The 10,998-nt window shown below is 33.3% G+C and overlaps 1 protein-coding gene across 1 annotated transcript in view; it reads right to left on the reverse strand.

Moving 5' to 3' along the window:
* CSMD3 (CUB and Sushi multiple domains 3) overlaps nt 1–10,998 on the reverse strand; it is a 1,149,842-nt gene that overhangs the window by 358,174 nt on the left and 780,670 nt on the right. The window contains 2 exon segments of the mRNA XM_034668518.1: nt 1,052–1,240; nt 7,070–7,186. Coding sequence (XP_034524409.1) covers nt 1,052–1,240; nt 7,070–7,186 — 306 coding nt within the window.

Here is a 10,998-nt window from a genome sequence, read left to right on the forward strand (position 1 = left end):
AGTACTGGCAACCACTGAATGACTAATGACCTGAAGAAATTTTTGCCTCCTTATTTCCTACTTTAAATAGGTCTTAATCAAAAGTCCTTCATTCTTCCCTACAGAATTTTATTTTTTTTCTTTTTATCAGCTAAAACACTCTTTTCTAAAGGCTGGGATGGTGTTCTGAACTTGCAGTACGTTAATTATTGTTNAAGTAAATTCAAATTAAATGCTTTTGAGAGTTTTAACAGCTTTAAAATAATTATAAAATGACCATTTATATCTTGTTCTGTCATAAAAACAAGTACTGGCAACCACTGAATGACTAATGACCTGAAGAAATTTTTGCCTCCTTATTTCCTACTTTAAATAGGTCTTAATCAAAAGTCCTTCATTCTTCCCTACAGAATTTTATTTTTTTTCTTTTTATCAGCTAAAACACTCTTTTCTAAAGGCTGGGATGGTGTTCTGAACTTGCAGTACGTTAATTATTGTTACTCTTTATTTCACAGCATAAAATGTATTGCCATCTTAATTCATCTATCATAACAGATTCATTTTTGTTGATTATAAATATTGAGTCCAATACGTGCCTCGATAGTCCTTAAATTACCCATTATTTATTTGACACATTTTCCTTCATAGTCATCTTTCATTAATGTGCATCCTAAATTATAAAATATTGCCAAAACTTCAATCATAGGAAAATCAAGGAAAAACAAGTCATAGGAAATCATCTATCAACAGAATATAAGAATATAATTTTCTCTAAGCTCTGAAAATATGATTATCTATCTACCTAGCTAGCTAGCTATCATCTATTTATATATCTATTGATTCCTTATTAACATCATCTGAAAAGAAATTTAGAAGCATGGTTGCTTAAATGGAGCAGTTGAGAAGTTAACTGAGGTACACCAGATTGCCAAGCGGAAAAAAAAATTGAAAAAACTAATATGAAATAAATGAAGAAATTCAACAGATTATAAAAGAACGAAGGGTGTGGAACCATGCAACTCCATGGACAGTGACTACACGTACAAGCAAATGAAAGCAGCTGACCACGTACCCACACACCTTGGCAGAGGCGCACTCCACACTCGTCGGCCACCACCAAGACAGATGATCTCTGACGTCCCTTCCAGTCGGTAACCTGATGAGCACGAGAAGGTCAGAGTGTCACCAACCCCAAAGTTGAACCCAATTCTGTTACCATATTGAGGAATTCTAGGATCTTCACAAGGTTCGAGGTTATATTCTGTAAATGAGATGGAGAGGAGGACAAAGAAAATGATAGTATTCACGTTTATGTGCATTTTGCTATTGTTTGCAAACTGGGTGCTATTGGGTTTAGTTAGACATTTAAAAAGTGACGATATGTATAATTATGGGAACATACTAATGACACACATACTTTCCTCCTTTGTGAAAGATCGAATAACTTAATGAGTACTTTTATGTGTGAAATTCAATATAGATAAGAAAATGTCACATTCTGAGTGATAAATTGAAAACGTAGCTATTTATCTCGTATTCTTTCTTCTGCATTAAAACATTTCCATTTCACCAATTTTGACTTATTATAGTAGCATAATAGGTGCATATTTTCAAACACAAAATAACATTTTGGATGAAATCATTTGCACTTTTGAAATGCATTTTACTTAATGGTTTTAATCTAAATGACAAAGGCTCTTGTGCCTCTCATCTACAAGGAGTTCAATTAATCCATATTCTGGAAAAAACAGGACTTCAAAGGAATGGTTTATGTAAGACCGAAGCGCCCAAACACTGAAAATTGTTATATTATAGATTTATACGAGAAAATTTCTCCAAGCAATGAATGAACACCTAGAAAATGAACAGCTAAATGCTCTTCAGGGTATAAGAGAGTACAGTTGATTAAACAACAATATTGTAATTTATACACCATCCTAAGAAGTAACTTAGCTAAAACTATTCTCAGAGCATGCACTTACCTTGTAATTACAAGGGAGAACAAAAGGAATTGTTCCATGTTGATGAGCTAATATTTTATTGTTTAAAACATTTATTTGGACATACTTTTAACATTCTAGGTTAAAGCTGATTATGCTCATATGCTATTCATTATTTTAGAAGGCAAGTATTTTCATGCAAATACTAGAGTAAGAACTGAAAACAAGGGCAGCATTTGTATGATTTTATATATATATAAATTACATTAAATAAACATATAATTATAATATTATAACTTTAATGTTAACAAGTGGACATAAGATTTATTTATCAATTTGTTTCTGTATTAAGAAATGATTACTTGCCTCATTATTCCACTCAACTAGAAAGCAGAACTGTAACTGATACAAAAACATTTTATTCACTTTGGTTGTATAAATGTTTTTCCCCTGGAATCCAAATTATAATGTTGTTCTAGATGAGGTTATTCTAGAATAGAGGGATAACCACATTTATTTTTTCTAGATCATCTATTTCCAAATTACTAGATTAAGTTTACCTTAATCTTGGCCTGTAAACTATGCCTTGTCCAACACATAAAGCTAGAATATCACTCACTCACATTCATTTGAGTTTAATTAAAACTTTAAAATATATCTTTGAATTTCCATTTTAAGTTCACTAAGCATTTTAACTAGTGTTGCCCTCTGTTACTTAGATTAGATTTTTAGCCAATTTTTTAATTTTTTTGCTTTTTTTTAAAAGATTTTATTTATTTATTTGACAGAGACAGACAGCCAGCAAGAGAGGGAACACAAGCAGGGGGAGTGGGAGAGGAAGAAGCAGGTTCCCAGGGGAGGAGCCTGATGTGGGGCTCGATCCCAGAACACTGAGATCACACCCTGAGCAGAAGGCAGATGCTTAAGGCCTGAGCCACCCAGGCGCCTCTATTTTTCGCTTTTCTTTAAAGGTCTCCTTTAATGTACTACTACAGACAATCTTAATTTTGAAGATCATTATCTTCAGCAGCCTCTGCTGACCTTTTTAACAAGTTGGCTATTTCTCTTTCTTTGCTCCTGTACTGTCTTGTCTATACTCTGCTGTACTGACTTAATCACTTTCAGAGCACTTAGCAGAATGTTTGAACTGTTGGTTTAGGTTTGCTTTTTCCCTCAGATACACCAGGAGTTATTTACAGTCTTCTAAACCTTTACATTCTGTAATGCCTAGAGTATAGTAGGTTCTTAGAATCATTTCCTTACTTAAATTCATTGACCTTTGGCAGAATTTTGTGCAGTAGTGAAAACATTTTATTCTTTAAACCATCATCTGATAAACAGAAGTTTCCTTTTATAAAGTGGCTGGCTAGGACTGAGTAATAAAAAAAAAATCAGGTCTCATGTTGGACAATAACAATTGCTAAGAGCTGTTGAGCACTTCTGTGCAAAGCACTGGACCAAGTCATTCCCATATATCATCTCATTTAAACTTAAAGTCACCCCTAGAAATTCATTTTACAAATAAAGGAAGTAAGGCTTGGAAAGGCAATGTTATACTCAATAGTGGGCTTCTTAGCACCATGATCTAACAGAATTTTTAATTTTCCCACATACTAATTCAGTGTATATCAGAATAAATACATTTTTCTAAAAATATATAAATTATATGCAGAACAACATGTTTCTTGTCTTTTACCCATCTACTCTCTTATTCTCTNGTTAAAAAGGTCAGCAGAGGCTGCTGAAGATAATGATCTTCAAAATTAAGCGGAATTTTGTCGAGAAGCAGCTCCAGGATAGACATTTCAGGAAGAAGGGGCAGATAGGTAAGGACATGCAATCTTAATAGGGCAATGGGTATTTGAGGAATAGTGGGAAAAAGTCAGTGGTTTCAACATCATGGTATCTTCTCATAAAAATGATCATTCAGGAAGCCCTATGAGGGCAAATACTGTCCCACACATACGTGAAAAGATTTGGGCTTAAAATCAAAATATACTGAATATCTAGGTTTCAGTTGTAGTCATGCTACCAACTATGACACTGAGGGTGCTATACAGACTAGTGAGTGTCTTTTTCCCAATCTTTAAATTTATAGGATTGGACAAGACTATGCTTTATCTAAGGACAAGTCCACCTTTAAAAGCCTAAGGTTTTTTGTTTTGTTTTTAATGTAGTCCCCTCCACCCAGATCTCTAGTAGACTAGAATATATAATTAGCATCTTGATTTCTGCAATATATTTAAGGAAAATTTCTTCTGGTGTCATTGTAAACAGGAGCAATACAGGCTAAACGATACTATAGTTAACTGAATTTGAAACAACTCTATGTATNCAAACACCCTGACTTAGTGTTAAGTGGTGAAGAGGTTACTGATGATATAACTGAAGTTTCTTAGAACTTAAATATTTAGATACTTAGATCTGTTAAGATTTTTATAAACCACTAAAGTCTTGATGATCATGCTTATTTAAGAAAATTCTGACTGTATATGTAAATATAAATGAAATGTAAATCGTTTCAAAATAATCTCACAAAACTCCAGATAAAAATTAATATGAGAAAATATAAGAGGGGTAAATATAAAAGCCTGAACTGCCCTTCAGTATGGCTACTGAATCAGGATAAAGGTTAAAGGGTCAGTTCAAGGTTAAGTAAGTAGAAGAGATGTAAGCAAAACAAACAACAAACAAATACAAAGCAGGATTATGAAGAGTCATGATGAAGACGCATACCTGACAATGAAATATATAGATATAGGTAGGGAGGTAATGTGGTTTCAGAAAAAGAGCAATTGATGTGTAGTCATAGGATGTAAATTCAAGTTCTTTGTCCAATCTTCACAGGCACTGTGGCTTTGAGTGTAAATAAATAACCTTTAGTGACTTCAGATTCTTGTCTATAAAATGCAAGTAACACCTACATTACTTCACAAGACATTTGAAAGGTCCACTGATTCTTGATAACATCAACTGTAAAAAAAAAAAAGTCTTGCATTTGAAGATAGAAAAAAAACTGCACAAATATAAAATTTGGGCTTAAATTAGTGTTATGACATGAGAGCAAAAAAGTTAATAAAAACAAATATGTACAGGCTTCACTAATGAAAATACTTTGTGGAGTTAAATAATGCCATACCCTGTTTTGTGCTGGGAAAAAACACTATCGAAGGACATTGATATCCCTAGATATCAATACACTGGAACACATCCAGACAAAGGTGGTTAGAATGGTGATGACAATAAAAATATCTTACAATAAAGAATTGATAGAAAGTCTGGGACCAAAAAAGCTGGCATAAGGGACTGGGGGTAGCAGACATGAAAGGCATGATGGGCACAGAATAGTGACTTGGTATATTGCAGAGTTAGGGTGGAGAAAGGATTAGGTTATTTTTGTGTGTTTGTTTGTTTTGTCTAACTCCAAAGGGCAGAACAGGGGTAATAGCGGCAGAATCNCTCCAAAGGGCAGAACAGGGGTAATAGTGGCAGAATAATTTTCAAATAATTACAACCATACAAAAATTGAGCAAGTTTTCTTAAGGAATAAGCTTGTCATCAACACAAGTGTCAATATCAGGCCAATTTATCATATTCCTGGAACACTATAGAAAGAAACTGGTGTACTGGGTGAGAGGCTGGATTGTATTACCTTGACAGTGTCTCCCAACTTTAAGAGATGATCCTTCACATAACTTTGGTTACACTTTGGAATAGTCGTACTTCCAACAAATTTTGTTGGCTCTTAAAGAAAAGCATCTAAATCTGCATTTCTTGCCATGTAAATACAGATTTAATTAACACTTGCAACCTGTGAAGATGCAAAACCTTAAGTGTTAATTAAACCTCTATTTACATAGCAGGCAGTATGTAGCCCTCCATTTTCTTGTATAATACGAGAAAGCTTATTTTAAACTCCATTAATCCACTGCACGCTGGAATAATAGGATGCGCTGGTTAACTTCCAGCAAAGAGGTCTTGTATTATGGAGAAAACCAAAAAGCACAGTTTACAAAGTCTTCCACCTCATTCCTTCTGTTCAGTGCCAGAATACTCATTTTAACTTTTTTCTCAATAATATTTAATTTCATTACAATAATAACTCCAATATAATCCTCACCCTCAATAAAATGATGTATAATTTTAATAAAGGCAAATTTCATTTACAAGAATGCAGTGACTTCAAATGTATTAAACATAAGCTTTAATTTTAAAAATTGTAATAGCATCTTTTCCTTGCTAGGATCTTTTTAAAGATTTTCTATAGTAATATCAGTAAGTACGCTATAATAGTAAAAACTGATAGTAACGATTTAACAACAGAGCTAAAAGAAAAACTACTTCCCCAAAGCAGTTTTTAAAACGATTAAATTCACTCTTTTTAAAAGATTAGCACATAGAAATCTGTAGGTAAATAATTTTAATCCATTTTTGTTTTTATATGTTAGGATGACCATTTTCCCACTAAGGTGTTCCCTTAATCACATCTATTGCTACTTTATTAGTTTGGTTGTATCGCATGAATGAACCATATTTAGTTCTACAGGGCCTTTGTTTGTTCAAATGACATTTATTAACATCTACCACATGTACAGTGCAATTTTATACTCTCAATAAATTATGTGAAATATGCCTGCAGTTCTGATAGAAGACAGAGACATGAGTATTTCTAGAATGGTTATAAATTCATATGAAGAATATAATTATAATAAATAATCATAAACATGTTAAAAACAATGTTTATAAACATGCTATGTTCGCTTTACAATCGGCTCAGCCCTTCAGATCATCTTCCTATTCCCTTTTGAACTTTTGAAATCAACCTCTTAACACTATTCTGGAGACAAAAAGCCATCCTGTTTCAGATTTTGTTGATATGAAAATTCCAAATACCATTAGTTTAATACATCAAAAGAAAATAAATATCTCTTACATTACCAATCTGGTAGAAACATAAGCATATTATAATACTATAGATAAGTAAGCATAATCCTCTGCTGCGGTAACTCAAACTGGATTTTGTGTTAGCATATTTTAGTACTGATCTGTTTTTGCTCATGCAAAATGACATTGCAAAGGACAATGACATAAAAATAGATGCAATGAAAATTCAGAAGATAGTCCAATTATCATTGCATGAGGCAAATTACCTTTTCCATGAGTTACATCAACAGTCCATGTACAATTCAGAGAATTTGGATAAAATTCCGGGTAACCAGGTGATAAGATTGTTCCACTAGGCCCTCGAACATCTCCACCACATAAAGCTGAAAATACAAAGAAATACAGTCATATGATCAGTCATAGTTAGAGAGGCAGAGGCTGAACAAATCTCTCCTCTCTTGAAATAGAATGAATCTGATTTTCTTTGCTTAAGCTACTTCTCGGTAATAACAGGAGTGTGTAACAGACCTCCTCCAATACTAGGACGTAGTTTCATCCACTGCAGCCCTAGAGAAGAGAAAGGTATGTAATAGCCTCTGAGAATTAGCTGCGAGATAACGTAACTCATCTTCCCACATTTGATTTTGAAGTACGTACTTATCTTATACATTTCTAAGTAACATTTGCATAGATTGGTCATAAATTAAACATGAGTAATTAATTGTTTAGCTGCCCCTCTTTTATTAAGCTTTAAGAAAACGAATTGTTAATTATGCAAAATCATTTCTTTTAGATTTCTAAAGGGGTATGTGTCATTCTTCATTTAATTCTTTTTAAAACAGTGAGTTAAGCAGCAAAAAATTTGAAGGTTCCTTCTGTACTCCATTTCTTTGGGAAATATCAGGAACAAACAGGAACATTTGGGAAGCTGTAACTTTTAAGTAAACACTCCAAGATAACAAAAATAAATATATGTTTATGAACTAAGGTCAAATAAATTCACATTTGATTCAATGTTCATTTTTTTTAGAACAAATCATCGTTTATACTGTCTTCTACCACACTCAACAAACATCAGTGGTTATGCTATACCAGATAATTTCATCAGTATTAAAAATTAAAGCAGACAAAGCTATATCCAAGGATGTATACTCTAATAGAAACAGAAAGGTATTGCTCCCTTATTCTATTCCATGTAGAGATGACAGCTCTCCTGGACATGGCAGAGGCAGTAAGAACTGTGTGTTGTCTTGTCTACTCTGATCCTTGCTTCCCTTCTCTGAACACAGGAAGGTGAGTTTTGGCCTTAGGCTTTTCCATGATTTCTTCCAAGTAATGACACTGAGAAGAGTCAAGACAATCTGGCTACTATTCTACACTGACCTGACCAGAAATAAGCTGTCTGCAATTCCTGTAAGTATTCAAGCACACAGGCTTGAACTTAAACACACACACACACACACACACACACACACACACACACACAGATACAAAATTAAAATCCATTTCTCCCTTTTTTAATTCTTTTACACCATCCAGGAATAAAAGAAGGTCTCTTACAAGTACCTCTCTGGGAGTTGTCTTATAAATTGCCTCCCTAAGACTAAAATAAACCCATGCTTCCAATCCCATTTATTATCAATGCATTGCAATAATATGCATGGTTTCCTACCTTAAGCTCCTATTTAGAGACTGCACAGGCCTTGATTGGCAACTATTATTACTGAACCTCTCAAATTTCCTTTCAAATTTTAAAAAAGTCTCACTGTGTTTTTGTGATCAATTGAAGGGCTAGGTATACCATTTCTACTGTATCTTGCTGGTAATAGTGGTGCTAAGTCGATCTCTTTTCACCTCCCTTGTAATGCACTCTACTTCTTGACAGAGACTTCATTTTTTATTAGATTATTTTTACATATGTCAATTTATTCCTAATATACTATATGTCATTTTCTTCTCCATTGTGAGAGTCGGACAAAAAAGTATAACATGGTATGAATTTATTGAGTGAAATGTGATGAGTGAAGATGCTCTACCATTTGAAAGGACTATATTGCATACAGTTAGAGTAAAACTCAGTGAACAGAAGGATCGAAATTAAGAGAGTTAATTAGTCAAACACAGAAAAGAGATGTGAAATTTTTATTCAGTATGTCAGACACGTGCTTCTGTGCAGGCGTGTGTGTGTGACCAGCGTGCGCACAGGCTGTACAGGGAAAACTCTTGTACACATCAGCGTTCTTTTGAATAACGCTGCTCTATCAAATCTCCCTTCTGTACTTGGAGAATTTCTTGAGAATTTTCTGTCAACTACACCTACCACATCTATGTTGAAGATGGGACATTAAAGGGACATTCTCCAGACATATGAATAAAGTTAGGTAACCATGAACACATTAAAATACTTAGGACGAATGGCCAATAACTAATATACTATTAATGAACATTTATATTGTTACTTTGATTATATGCAGATAACAAATATAGAGTACATTTTTATGATCCAGTGGAGGTTTTTGGTATTTGAAAATATCAGTAGTAGATAAAGGCCTTGAAAGGAATGGACTTAAAGATAGAATTTCATAGTAAATTATGGGGAAAGAGTGTGATTTAGCTCTTTTTTTTTGAAAGATGAAACTAAAAATAGGAAAATATGTGTATTTTATATTTTAGTAAAACAGGACAAAATTGCAACTACTCACTAGTTCTTAGCAAAAGCATAACAATGACTCATATTGAACTTACAATGTGACAGGCATTATTCTGAATACTTTTATTTTTATTAACTCAATTAACCCCCATAACAACCGAATGAGAAAAGTACTGTAATTATTAACAGTTTACAGATGAGAAGGCAAGTATAGAGGGAACACTAGCAGTCTAGTTCTAGACACTTGAATCAAGTGTTGATTTTTTTCACAATTTCTACCAAAAAATTACAGTGTGCTATACTATGATGTCCTTCACTTACGTTTACTTTGTAGCATTTCCCTTCAAATGATCAATCTATATAAAAATTATTCAAAGATATGGGGTGCCTGGGTGGCTCAGTTGGTTGGGCATCCAACTCTTGATTTCGGCTCAGGTCATGATATCAGGGTCATGAGATGCAGCCTGTATCCCTGCGTCAGACTCTGTACTGGACACAGAGTCTGCTTGAGATTCTCTCTCTCCTTATGCTTCTGTACCCTTCCACACACACAACCTGTCCCCACTTGCAGGAGCATGCTCATTCTCTCTCTCTCTCAAAATAAATAAAATCTTAAAAAAAATTATTCAAGGATAGCATTCATTTTCTGAGATTCATTTAATGCTTTCATGTTCAAATCATTCTCTTTTAAGCACCTAGTACCTAAATGTGTCAGTATTGTCTTTAATTGATTTATATCTTACGAATTCTCATTTGTCAATGGCTTTGTCTGTAATTGACACAGTCTTCCATCATCAGCAGCCACAGCATCGTTTTCATCAACCTAATGAAATCCTTCATCTCCCTAAATGAGATTATTTTACATTGCAAATATTTGGAATTGTCTTTGCTTTATATTATTGGCCTTTTGAACAATCACAAGAAATTACCTACACGTGCATTGATATAATGCAGAGTGATAAATGCTAATGCAGGTATGAGTTGGATTAATTTTAGAAGTGGTTAATTTATTACTGAATATTCTTCCAATCTGATGATGTTTGCTTCTCTAAAAAGTTCCCTTCCTATTAGAACGCTACTAAAATATAAGGGGAAATTAGCCTATTNATCTCTGTCGAATAAATAAATAAAATCTTTAAAAAAAAAAAAAGAATCCATTATGAGAAGACTAAAATATTAAGATGAATAAAAGAAAGTAAATTTTATATGTGATTTTTTTTATGACAGAAAATGGAACTCAAATATATTGTAAAAGATATGGTAGTATATGGACTATTATGAAAATTTCTCCAAGAACATTTTTAAAATTTGGTTCAACAGAATATATGGTCATTTGTACAGTAAACTTCATTAGAATGAGAGTGTCTAAATAGGATGCCATGGATCTCCTGTCTTTTTTTATATATCACCTCTTCTGATGAAATTTCAGTTTATCCCAACAACTTTGCTAGTGGATGCTACATGTCTTTAGGGATACAAACACTTTTGTAACAGATATAATAGTTTATATGTTCTTGTGAATGGGAGATAGACATTTTTGTATCA

Source organism: Ailuropoda melanoleuca, chromosome 9 (assembly GCF_002007445.2).
Source record: "Ailuropoda melanoleuca isolate Jingjing chromosome 9, ASM200744v2, whole genome shotgun sequence".
Classification (NCBI taxonomy): domain Eukaryota; kingdom Metazoa; phylum Chordata; class Mammalia; order Carnivora; family Ursidae; genus Ailuropoda; species Ailuropoda melanoleuca.